General features: G+C 37.0%; 1 protein-coding gene across 1 annotated transcript in view; it reads right to left on the bottom strand.

Moving 5' to 3' along the window:
- Positions 1-4,569: 4,569 nt before the first annotated feature.
- LOC121328178 (hematopoietic prostaglandin D synthase-like) overlaps positions 4,570-13,300 on the bottom strand; it is a 43,655-nt gene continuing 34,924 nt past the window's right edge. The window contains exon 6 of the mRNA XM_041272739.1: positions 4,570-4,734. Coding sequence (XP_041128673.1) covers positions 4,570-4,734 — 165 coding nt within the window. The remainder of the gene's footprint in view (positions 4,735-13,300) is intronic.

Raw genomic sequence — 13,300 nt, forward strand, 5'->3', positions numbered from 1 at the left:
ATGTGGTGGATAAATAATTATAACATCAACAACTCAGTTGGCTGCAGAATTATTACAATCTGGCAGTTTTTTCAAACGATGTCAACAACTGCTCCCCACTCACACTCTTCCTGGTGTTGTCAATAAAGCTTATCGATACAAAACCTTTAAATAACTTTATACAAACAATTACAAGGCAAACACTCATACACTATTAAAGCAATAGTGCACAACAAGCTTAATGCTGCCAGGAGAGTTTAACCAACTTACTTGCTAGCCTTTTAACAGTATGTATTTTCGTTTATTATTAATAATATTTTATTAATGTTGTTTTTACATGAATTGTTAATTTTGTAAATATAAATGTTAACCTAATTTTGAAATACTTATTGATCCTAACAATAACAAAAATAACACTGTGTAACAATTATTTTTTATTTATTTTTGGTTCCTGGGTAGTAAGTGTTATTTCCTAATTGCTTATGCCTCAAAAGTATAGAAAATGGCTATTATTCCCCACAAACTTTGCTTTTGTGACCAGGACAGTGATATTTTGAAATTTACCTATTTTCCAGAACATTCCAGATAGATTCAGTGCTGAGTAAACTTGGAGTAACTTCTAGAACTTTCTAGAACTTTCCAGTAATATAAATAGTAGTATAAATACAGGGGCCTTAAGCCCACCAGTTCAGTTTTGTTCCAGCTGCCTAAGTGGATACATATCTGCATTTTTCTGGGAGGTCATAGGAGACTTCAAAATGGTGGCATTCCTGATGGGTCTCCAAGGCGGTTTTACCAAGTTTCCCTGCTATCTTTGCCTTTGGGACAGCAGGGACACCAAGGCGCACTACCACAGGCGGGACTGGCCACAGCGGATCGAGTTCTCTGTGGGGAGGAACAACGTCAAGTGGGAGCCACTGGTGGACCACCGGAAGGTGCTGATGCCACCACTGCGCATCAAATTGGGCCTTATGAAACAATCTGTCAGAGCTCTAGATAAGGAGTCGGCAGCCTTCAAGTACCTTCAAGACTTCTTCCCTAAGCTGTGTGAGGCAAAGGTCAAAGCCGGTGTCTTTGTCGGACCATAGATAAAGAAGATCTTGGAGTGCAATGAATTCTCCAAGAAGCTCACTAGTAAGGAGAAAGCAGCTTGGAACAGCTTTGTCGCAGTGGTTCGGGGCTTCCTGGGCCGAAAACTATGTGGAGCTGGTTGAGACTCTGGTGAAGAACTACGGCACAATGGGCTGTAGGATGTCCCTCAAAGTCCATATCCTTGATGCTCATCTTGATAAATTCAAGGAGAACATGGGAGCGTACTCGGAGGAGCAAGGCGAGCGCTTCCACCAGGATATACTGGACTTTGAACGTCGCTACGTATGACAGTATACGAGAACCTGATGGGAGACTACATTTGGGGGCTGATTTGTGAAAGTGATTGACAGTATAATCGTAAATCTCGAAAAACTACTCACTTCTAAATCTTTTGTAGTCATTTTTGTATTACTTTAGTATAAATGCATGTTAATTTGGATTCATATGTTGTTTTCTCATTGGAAATAGGTACATTTCAAAATATCACTGTCCTGGTCACAAAAGCAAAGTTTGTGGGGAATAATAGCCATTTGCTATACTTTTGAGGCATAAGCAATTAGGAAATAACACTTACTACCCAGGAACAAAAATTGTGTTACATAGTGTAATCTTACATTTCTTCCCCCTCCTCCTTTAGAAACGTCCTCGTTTTTATCAAAAACTATTACAACCTATAACCCTTAACTGTAAACAAACGTGATGAATAAACAATACATTGTAATCGAGAAGTGGAGAGTTATCCCAAAAACAGTATTACTGTTATTATTTACTTATTCATATTTTTATTATATATACATACAGTGTGTGTGTGTATATATATATATATATATAATATATATATATATATATATATATATATATATATATATATATATATACAGTGTGTTTATATATATATATATATATATATATATATATATATATATATATATATATATATATAAATGTTTATAGAACTTACAAAATGTTTTGAAAGACAATTAAAACCGGGTTTGATTTGACTTCTCTCATGATGGAATACAGGACTTGGGGAAATTTCAGTTGGAGCTGTAGGCCCTCTGCCTGTTACTGGGAAATGATGCAAGTTAGTCCCTGGTTTCGAGTGAGTGGTCTGCTCTGCTGAAACAGATGGGGAGGGGTCCCTCAGTGATTGGTTTGACTGGCTCCTTTGCTGTTCAGGGACAATGCTCACATACAGTTGTTCTGGACATCTAAAGGGCAAGGCTCCCAACAGAGCTGTTAACTGTGGTGTCTCTTTAGGGATAGACTTGTGTTCTGCCAATCTCATCCTCACATTCTGGGGTACAGGGGACGTGTATTTCTGAAGGCGGTTATAGTGTACCACTTGAGATTTTCCTTAGGTTCCAGCAAGTATCGAATCCTGTAGTTCACATCTGGGTCATCTTTAGTGGATCCAAGACAGTCCAGAATTTCATAAGGCACCTTCCACTGAGGAGTAAGCTTCATTTGGGCTGTAGTAGGGTCACGTAACCATACCAGAGCACTTTGCTGATAGGGGTTATGCCTGACATGTTGGTTATATGCATACTTTTGCTGCAGCCTAACATAGTGGTTATTTTCAGCAGCAACTATAACTTTGATAAGTAAGGCAACATATTCTGACGGTGTCCAGGGCTGGACTTGACTAAGTGTGCCTCAGAGCGGAACATCACATCGGCAGGCAACCTCGCTTCTCTCCCATGTGTCAGAAAAAAAGGGGTAACTCCAGTACTTGAGTGAGTGCTGCTGTTATAAGGTAGAGCAACTGGGTGGAAATAGTCATCCCATTCACCGGAATGTTTTAAGTGTTTTTGCTAGCCGATCAATAAGAGTTCTGTTAAACATTCAACCATACCATCCCCTTCTGGATGATATGGGCTTGTTCTGATGTTCTTGACACCAAGCAACTAACATAGATGGTGAACGAGGTCTGACTCAAACAGACATCCCTGGTCTGTGTGCAGACCTTCAGGAATACCATGCTCCCTAATGTATTTTTCAAACAAGCTTTTTGCTATGGTCATAGCTTGTTGGTCTGGGAGAGCAAAGAGATTCACATACTTTGTGAAATAATCTTGTACTACCAGGACATATCGGTTTCCACGATTGGTGATGGGAAACTCTAGAATGTCAGCAGCCACTTTTTGAAATGGGTCATTGGTGACCACTCTTCATAGGTGCTCATTGTCTTGGCACAGGAGCTCTCTTAGCTTGACAAGATGTACACTTCTCACACCATACTTGTATTTCACATGACATGAATGGCCAGTAGCATAACTGATATGCACATTCCAAGTTCTTTTCAGCACCCAGTATTCAACATGTCTAATATTAAATAGTTTATGACTCGAGAAAGTAACTGAAGCAAATGCTATCAAGTGGAAACTGTTCTAGAAATAGAATATAACTTCCTGTTTTAGAGTGTGTAAGAATTGTATTATGTTTGTTTGAAATGTGCAACTCAAAAGGAATTTCATCATTGCCCCATTTGAGTTAATTTGAATATGTAATCAACTGAGGTTGATAACATATTATTAGTTTGATACATCAAGTCTAAACTAAATTAACATGGTAAAACTAATTTGCTAAATTAGGTACTGAAATGTTGGATTCCGTTTTGAATGGGAAATTGAATTTATTCTGGTGCATATTGACATGATCGATTACAACGAGAAACGGGTATTGAAAATACTAATGCAAAGTAGATATTTTGTGTGATCAGACATATTCAATATTAGTATATTAACCATGCTAATGATGTTATGGTCATTGTAATCCTTTGACTATGGGATCAATGAACTGCATATTACTAGTCACGCATATCTCTAACCAATAGCCTTTCCTTTCTGTAATATTAAATTAGTTGTGCACCTATTTTTCCCTTAATGGTTGTTTTGTATTTCTGACACATTGTGTGGGTGTGCATTGTTGTCAAGGGAATCCGAGTTCTACATGATATCACCAAACTATTATGGTATGTCTCAGTTACTAACATTTGTCCGTTCTTAAACAATGCGTCTAGTGTCTAATTTATATACAAATAAATCGTATACCAAAGTCACTACTATTATTTATATATATAAATATATATATATATATATATATATATATATATATATATATATATATATAGATATATATATTTATATATATATATATATATAGTAGCGTGCACAGGGGAAGGCAGCAGCAGGGCTGGTAAGTGACATAATCACACACAAAGACATAAGCCCGATATATTCCTTGCAAAGGAGCTGGCTCTTTTGTACAGTGGTATTAGCGCTATATTTTTGTGCGAGAGGTCCTGGGTTCGTGCACGCCCTCCACCTGTGTGTGGATTGCCTCGCCCTGTGTGATGCGTCTGCCTGCCTTATCCGAGATCGCTACTATTTATAAAACAAGTATCTAAATCATAGCTCTTGATCTTTGGAAAATTAAGCACACAGCAGTAATATTCTGAAACTTTATTGAACAATAAAACAATGCATTTACTGGGCCTTAGAGGATGGTTTGTGGCCTGTTTTTGATCCATTCTGCTATTTCGGGAATGGCTTCAACCCTGTCTTTCAGAGCTAACAGGTTTGGGTAGTTTGCTGCAAAGTCTTGCCTCAGTGTAGTAAAAGTTATAAAACAAACATCCCAGTAGAAATCTGCCCAAGTAACCTGAAACAAGAAGAAAGATAAAATTGTATTAACAGATATGGTATTTCAGAGATTTGAATGTAGTGAGAAGTCTAAAACCAAGTCTACTGGTAAGATTAATTTTCAAATAATGGAATGATTTTAGTTTTATTTTAACATTAAGTTTAAAATAAAATGTTTTTTCCATTTGAAATCAATCATGTAGCATTTCAGTTTCTTTATCGTGTGAAACGCCAAGATTTAATTATGGCAACAGGGCCAAATTGCAAAAAAGTTCAGGCATACCAGAAGTATTTTACTCTGCACCTTTAAGGAATATAACAAAATATTATTGTGGCAGGCTGGCGAGTGGATAGAGGCCCAGAGACAGACTGCAGTTCAAACAAATATACTTTTATTATAAGTAAACACAAAATAAACATGCACAAGGGCAAAATAAAAGGATTTAAACACAAATAAAGCAATACAAAAACAAAACTTGCAAAATTAAGGTTTCCAGGCTGGGCAATGCCTTCACTGGATTCACAAATACAAAAACCCACAAACACCAACCTGCTTCCTCAGCTCCCTCTTTCAAATGAGAAGCAGAGGCCTCCTTTTATGTCAGGTGACTGGGCGCTGATTGATCGTTAATTAACCTAATCAACTAATCAACCCCAGCCACCTGAACATAATAAACCCAGGCAGGTAGGGGAAGTTAACCCCATCCCTGCCAATTTAAAAAGGGCAGAGCTTTGCTCTGTCACAATTATATAATGTAATGTTACTATATTAAACAAGAGTTAAACATTTTACCATATGAATAGTACTTTAATAGAACAGAATGAACATTTAATGGAGTATCATTATAAAAATTTCAAATGCATGTGTCATATTAATAGTTTAACTGTAAAAGATCCTAGATCTTTTTCATAGATTCCTTCTCCAATTTCAGTATCTCCCATATGATATTTATAATGCACATTTTTATTTCCTGTGTACAGTACCTTACACTTTTCTCTATTAAATGTCATTTGCCATGTGTCTGCCCAGTTCTGAATCTTGTCTAGATCATTTTGAATGACCTTTGCTGCTGCAACAGTGTTTGCCACTCCTCCTATTTTTGTGTTGTCTGCAAATTTGACAAGTTTGCTTACTATACCAGAATCTAAATCATTAATGTAGACTAGTAATAGCAGAGGATCTAATACTGATCCCTGTGGTACTCCATTGGTTACCACACTCCATTCTGAGGTTTCTCCTCTAATAGTACTTTCTGTTTTCTACATGTTAACCACTGCCTAATCCATGTACATGTGTTTCCTTGAATCCCTACTGCGTTCAGTTTGAGAATTAATCTTTTATGCGGGACTTTGTCAAAAGCTTTCTGGAAATCTAAATAAACCATGTCATATGCTTTGCAATTATTCATTATCGATGTTGCATCCTCAGAAAAATGGAGCAGGTTAGTTAGACATGATCTCCCTTTCCTAAAACCATATTGACTGTCTCCCAGGACACTGTTACCATATAGGTAATTTTCCATTTTGGATCTTATTATAGTTTCCATAAGTTTGCATATAATAGAAGTCAGGCTTACTGGTCTGTAGTTACCTGGTTCAGATTTGTTTCCCTTTTTGTGGATCGGTATTACGTTTGCAATTTTCCAGTCTGTCGGTACAACCCCTGAGTCAAGAGACTATTGAATGATCTTGGTTAGCGGTTTGTAAATAACTTCTTTCATTTCTTTGAGTACTACTGGGAGGATCTCATCTGGCCCAGGGGATTTGTTTATTTTAAGAGCTCTTAGTCCCTTTAACACTTCTGCCTCGGTTATGCTAAAGTTATTTAAAACTGTATAGGAACTGGATGACATGTGGGGCATGTTGTCCGTATCCTCCTTTGTAAAAACTTGTGAAAAGTAATCATTTAATAGATTTGCTATTTTTTTTTCTTCATCTATGATTTTGCCATTTGTATCTCTTAGACATTTAACCTCCTCTTTGAATGTTCTCTTGCTGTTGTAATATTGGAAAAACATTTTGGAATTGGTTTTAGCCCCCTTAGCAATGTTCATTTCTATTTCTCTCTTGGCCTTTCTAACTTCCTTTTTGACTTGCGTTTGCAGTTCTGTGTACTCTTTCTGCGTACTTTCTTTTTGGTCCTTTTTTAATGCTCTGTAAAGTGCCTTTTTTCGCTGAATATTTTTTTTTAATTGATCTATTAAACCATTTTGGCAATTTAGTTTTACATTTAGATTTGTCTACTTTAGGGATATAATTGTTTTGCACCTCTAGTACTACATTTTTGAAGAACAACCATCCTTCTTCTGTGGGTGTTTTCTCTATTTTACTCCAATCTACTTCTGTTAGTTTCTGTTTCATACCTTCATAGTTTGCTTTTCTAAAATTGTAAACCTTAGCTTTAGTCATTACTTTTGGGGTTTTAAAAAGCACTTCAAATGAAACCATGTTGTGGTCTGAGTTTGCTAGTGGTTCTCTGACCTCTGTTTTAGTTATTCCGTCTTCGTTATTTGAAAAGATTAAATCAAGGCATGCCTCCCCCTTAACACCTGGGCTTCAAGACTGTTTCTTATGTATAGCGCTACCCCTCCTCCTCTTCTGCCCTGCCTGTCTTTCCTATACAGTATATACCCACAAATATTCAGACAACCAAGTTTCTGTAACACCTATCACATCATAGTTACATCGGTACAGTTGGTAAAATAAATACCGGTAAGTATTTATTGGTCCACTCATTGTTGAATCTACAATTTTTACCATTGTTTTCTCTTCTTACTAACTATAGAGAGAGCCATGTTTATATCACTTTAAAAAAATACAGAAGAAAACTTAATAGCAACACAAGTAAAAAAAAAAAAAAAAAATTGCCCATAGAGTACGCAAAACGGCACTCATTTGAACTGGCTTGCATGAGTCGAGCTGAGTGGCCTAGTGATTGGAAAGGGCCAGTGTGATGAGTGCGCTGCTTTTCCAGATGCAAAAATAAGACTTAATCACAAATTGATTTACAGTGTTGCTGTTTTTGTTTTTTCTTTTTTTACTTTTCCTTATTTATTTCAGTTAATTTTTATAATTTTTGCTGACTGTCAGCGGGCCACCACAAAGTGCCCTGGCATACAAATGTAATGGCTCCATTAAAAAATCTCACTGACACCACGCCGGGGTGTCTCGGGCAGTGGTGTTATATACATTATCGAGGTAATCTTATAGGAAATTGAACAAGTAACCACGTAGTTGGGGTTTCAACATTGTTTCCATGTCAACCATAAATATCCTGGCATTGGTAGTAGGTAGAGCAGTGGTGACCATTACATGGCTCGAGATCCACTAGTAGATCTTGCGGAAAATCTTTCTAACTGGCTGTCCATACCTAGTAATCATCGAACAGAGGGAGGAAACGTGTGGCAGCCACCGATGTAGGAGCGGTTTCAATCATTAGCAAGGGCCATGATTGATGATAATTTATATATGAAGCATCAACACGTAAGCATAGAATAGTTGTAACAGTGTCGATTGCGCATTTAAAAATATTTTATCCTGACAATTACATTAATTCCAAACAGTAGATGACATTAAAAACTACTCTGGCTTCCATACCTTAGTAACCTGAGCAACAAGCTTCCTCAGCTTGTTGATTTGTGGTGTACAAGTTTGTGTTTGGTGGTTTCAATGGATCGCTTTGTGGTGCAAGTTATTAAAGATGGGCGAGAGCCTCTGTGCCTGCCAGTAGTACCAATTTAGATGAAAATATCCCAGCTGTTTCAAAAAAGGCAAAGCTGGTGCCAAAGCTTAACAGTAACGAAAGGTAGGCGCTGCAATTTGCCATTATTTTTGGTTCCACATACCTGTGCATGACTACGTTTTCAGCACTGACCGACCTGAAGTCCAAAAAAAATATGGAAAGCTTTCTGATCGAAATACAGTCTGCCTGCCAAATAGTGTCACCAGCACAATTGTGTATCATTGAAGATTATGACTAAATAACAATTTGCTATAGATTGTACAACCATCATGTTAATTTGGTATTTAATTATGTTGCATTCTTTGTTTTTGGATATCAAAAAACATTCTAAAAACACGGTACACTAAATCATCGACACAGAAGGGAAACGATGTGGCAGCCACAGATTGTAGGAGCGGTTGCAATCATTAGCCAAAGGGCCATGATTGATGGTATAATATTTTTATATTATATTATATATTGTAGCCGAGTGGCCACTCACTGTGGTTCGTTGCCCCTTTAAATGCAGACCCAGGACACAGGAACTTGGTTTCAAAGGGCTGACGCGCTATTTTTAATAAACAAACAAAAATAAACAACAGAAACCTAGCTCTATACAAGCACTAACTAAACAAAGGAGAACCTAACAAACAACAGGACAGCTAAGCTGTTTACCTGTTACATAGATTCAAACTAAAGCAAAAACACACAAAAATGCTTTACACAGTACTAGTACCTTTTCTTTCTATACACTTGATTACACTATCAAGCGGACTTCTTCCTTTAAATACCCTGCACCTGGCTCTAATTTACAATGCTAGCTAGGTGCAGGGGATAATTAACACATTTTTTTTTTTTTGGCAGGGAGGATATTAACCCCCTCCCTGCTGTGCTACAACACACACACACACACACACACACACACACACACACACACACACACACACACAGAGAGTGGAAGCGACAGCGAGTGGGAGAAGTACAGGCGTGGAACAGTACAGAGCAGTTTCGAAGCAGAAAAGAGAAATTGCATCTTGAATTGCTTTAATCAGAAAACAGAGGACATTGGGGAGACACAGCCGCGTGTGTGTTTCTGATAACAAACAAGCGGAAACTCGGAGCAGCTGATTCAAATATACCACCTCTGTCCGTCACATATCCACCCTAGCTGTTTATCCACCATGATCAATCTCTTCAGCAACGTTAGTTTATTACTGATCAGAGAAGATTAGTTCAGATATTGTTGAGATTCTACCAAAGTTTCCATACATTGTGTTGTATGTGCTACCATTGGGTTGTGTCACGTGAGCTGTTCAGTGTGTTGATATGTAAATAAATCCTGTTTGCCTGCGGGTCGTATCAACTTCAACCTCTGTCACGATCTCCTGCCTGTTACTCAGCAACAAATGCACACACCCACACAGCAGACAGCTACTCTATCACAATATTTAATACCCTATATTCTAAACAAGGGAAGCTCCATAATAAAATCTGAATCTCAAACAATAATTGTGTGAATATAGTAATTATTACAGATGTGTATAGTTGCATTTAAAACAGGATTCATTCATCTGACTTTTTACATATCCACCCTTACTCTGGTCCTAGCACAGTTGGGAGAGGTTTCCTAAGGATTACACTATGTATATATATATAAATATATATATATATATATATATATATATATATATATATATATATATATATATATATATATATACAGTGCCTTGCAAAAGTATTCAGACCCCTGACCAATTCTCCCATATTACTGAACTACACATGGGACAATGAAATTCCGTCAACAAAAAAACAGAAGGGAGACCGCATCCTTTCGATATTTTTTTTTTTTAAAACACTTAAACTTAAAATCAATTATTTTAAGGTGACACTGGTTTTATGTTGGGAAATATTTTCAAGAAAAATAAAAAACTGAAATATCTAGCTTGCATAAGTATTCAACCCCTGTGCTGTGGAAGCTCTAACGAGGACACAATTACCTTACCATTGGCCTCCACCTGTGAACCATTAAAGTTGCTGTCACATTTTCTGGATAAAAAACCCACTGTTGAACGATCATTGGTAAGGCTGTGAATCTGAAGGAAAATGAAGACCAAGGAGCATTCTACAGAAGTTAGAGATAAAGTAATACAAATGCATAGATTAGGGAAAGGGTACAAAATAATATCCAAGTGTTTGGATATCCCAGTGAGCACAGTTGGATCAATAATCAGGAAGTGGAAGCTGCATCACACCATCCAGGCACTGCCAAGAAAAGGCCGTCCCTCAAAAATCGGTGCTCAAACAAGAAGGAGACTTGTGAGAGAAGCTACAGAGAGGCCAACAATCACTTTGAAGGAGCTACAGAGTTCAGTGGCTGGGAGTGGAGTAATGGTGCACCAGTCAACCATATCAAGAGCTCTGCATAACACTGGCCTGTATGGGAGGGTGGCAAGAAAGAAGCTGTTACTCAAAAAGTACCATCCCTACAGTGAAGTATGGTAGTGGCAGCATCATGCTGTGGGGATGCTTCTCATCAGCAGGGACTGGGCATCTTGTTACAATTGAAGGAAGAATGGATGGAGCAAAATACAGGAAAATACTGCAAGAGAATCTGCTTCAGTCCGCTAAAAAACTGAAGCCTGGGAGGAAATTCACCTTTCAACAGGACAATGATCCCAAGCACAAGGCCAAAGCAACATTGGAGTGGCTCAAGAACAAAAAGGTGAATGTCCTACAGTGACACAGTCAAAGTCCTGATCTCAATCCCATTGAGAATCTGTGGCACTATTTGAAAATTGCGGTCCACAAGCATCGTCCAACCAACCTGAACAACCTGGAGCAAATCTGCCAAGAATGGGCCAAAATCACTCCGACACTGTGTACAAAGCTGGTACATACTTACCCCAAAAGACTTAAAGCTGTTATTGCAGCGAAAGGTGGCTCTACCAAATATTAATGTGTGGGGGTTGAATACTTATGCAAGCAAGATATTTCAGTTTTTTATTTTTCTTAAAAATATTTCCCAACATAAAACCAATGTCACCTTACAATAATTGATTTTAAGTTTAAGTGTTTTAAAATAAAATATTGAACAGAACGAAATTTCAATGTACCATTTGTAATTCAGCAATAAGAGAGAATTGGTCAGGGGTCTGAATACTTTAGCAAGGCACTGCGTGTGTGTGTGTATATATATATATATATATATATATATATATATATATATATATATATATATATATATATATATTGTGATGGAGTGTACATTCCAGATCAACCTTGGGCAGCCGCAGGGCCATGGGTGTAAAGAATGCACACTCCATCTGGATGATGGTTGTGGAGATGTTTCAAATAAAACAAAAGTAATAAAGTTAACCCTGGGTAACATGCTGATGTCGGGAATTATCTCCAATGTAGCTTAATTGTTTAATTGTCTAATTGTCTGGCAGTTAAAAGTGGTAAGGTTGAGAAGGTAGGGGGATGGGAATTGTGAGGAAGACTTGCTGAGAGTCTGAGTGGAGGTGGTTGTATACAAATAAACTAAAGTAAGAAAAAAAAAGAGAGAAGTAAGTTTTCTGCGTGTGTAATTCGTGGGTAAACAGGAGTAGCCTGTCCCTGTTTAAGAGGGACACTTTTAAGGTTTAGTTAGACTCAAAAAGGGTTTAGGCTTTTCTTTTGTTTTTGTTTGCACCAACAGTGCAGTTGTTTTTGTTTTCAAATAAAGCCACTCCCTGGCGTGTTTCATTATAAATATGCTTATAATTTATATGCTATAAATTTTGCTTGGAATTATTTTTATGTACTACACCGCACAAGGAAATTATCTAGGATGATGGCAGCAAATTCCTAATTACAGTCAAATTGGCTTGCATTTTACAAAGATTAGATGAGACAGTAATAGAGTTAAACAATATCTTCACACATCTTTCTTTTAAAATGTTCATTAAAACTTAATAGCAATTGTTAATACAATGTTACTATAAACTCGCCTCCTCTACAGTATAGTGACACAATTTATGGTTTCAAGTTCGTATTTATGTTAAACTCTGATTTAAAATCAAACATTGACATCTTAGTTAAAACACATTTAAGAGAGTTACCCCACCCCCACCCAATACAGGCATATAAAAAATGATGTCTTTAAATATGAGTAGAAAAAGGTTCAGTCAAATACAGACTTAAATTAAAACATAGTTCCTACCACACAGCGCCTTGTGTTAGAGCCACTAATGCTCACATTTTGTTAATTGCAGTGTTTACAGATTTGTTTTTTACAACTTAGAAATACTTTTTTTCAGTACTAGAGCGAGAGAGAGAACTGTAATAGCTACAGCTATAGTTGGGCACCTTGTATGGTGGTTAGAATGTGGCTTGCACATACAAGTGTTTGACACAATATTAAGCCAATCATGTGGATGAATGCCAATGTTATTTTGCTGTGATTGGTTCTTTTTTCAGAAATCTCTATGCAGCCGACTTGCAGCTCATTTCAAGCCTCAGCCTGGGGTCTCCCCGTGCTGACTTCCGTCTCTGTTCATTTCCTATAGATTTTCCGAACCCATTCCTTGTTGTTATTTTAGTACATAAATTACTACAGTTTTATATAGTATTTGTATTCTACTGGCAATATAAATCAAATTTATGTAATGATGAGTAAGTATTTTAACATTCAAACATGTTTTATTTGTGTTGATTTGATGTTTAATTGTAAAGGTTATTCACTTCAAATGATTAGTCTGTAACATTAAAAATCAAGTTAAAATACATTAAGAAAAAAGGGTATAACATTATGGACTTAAATTACTGTATCCTTACAATTTTAGACACAGCCAAAATTTCCCACCCTCAATTTAAGGAAAAATTA

This window comes from Polyodon spathula, chromosome 2, assembly GCF_017654505.1.
Source record: "Polyodon spathula isolate WHYD16114869_AA chromosome 2, ASM1765450v1, whole genome shotgun sequence".
Lineage (NCBI taxonomy): Eukaryota > Metazoa > Chordata > Actinopteri > Acipenseriformes > Polyodontidae > Polyodon > Polyodon spathula.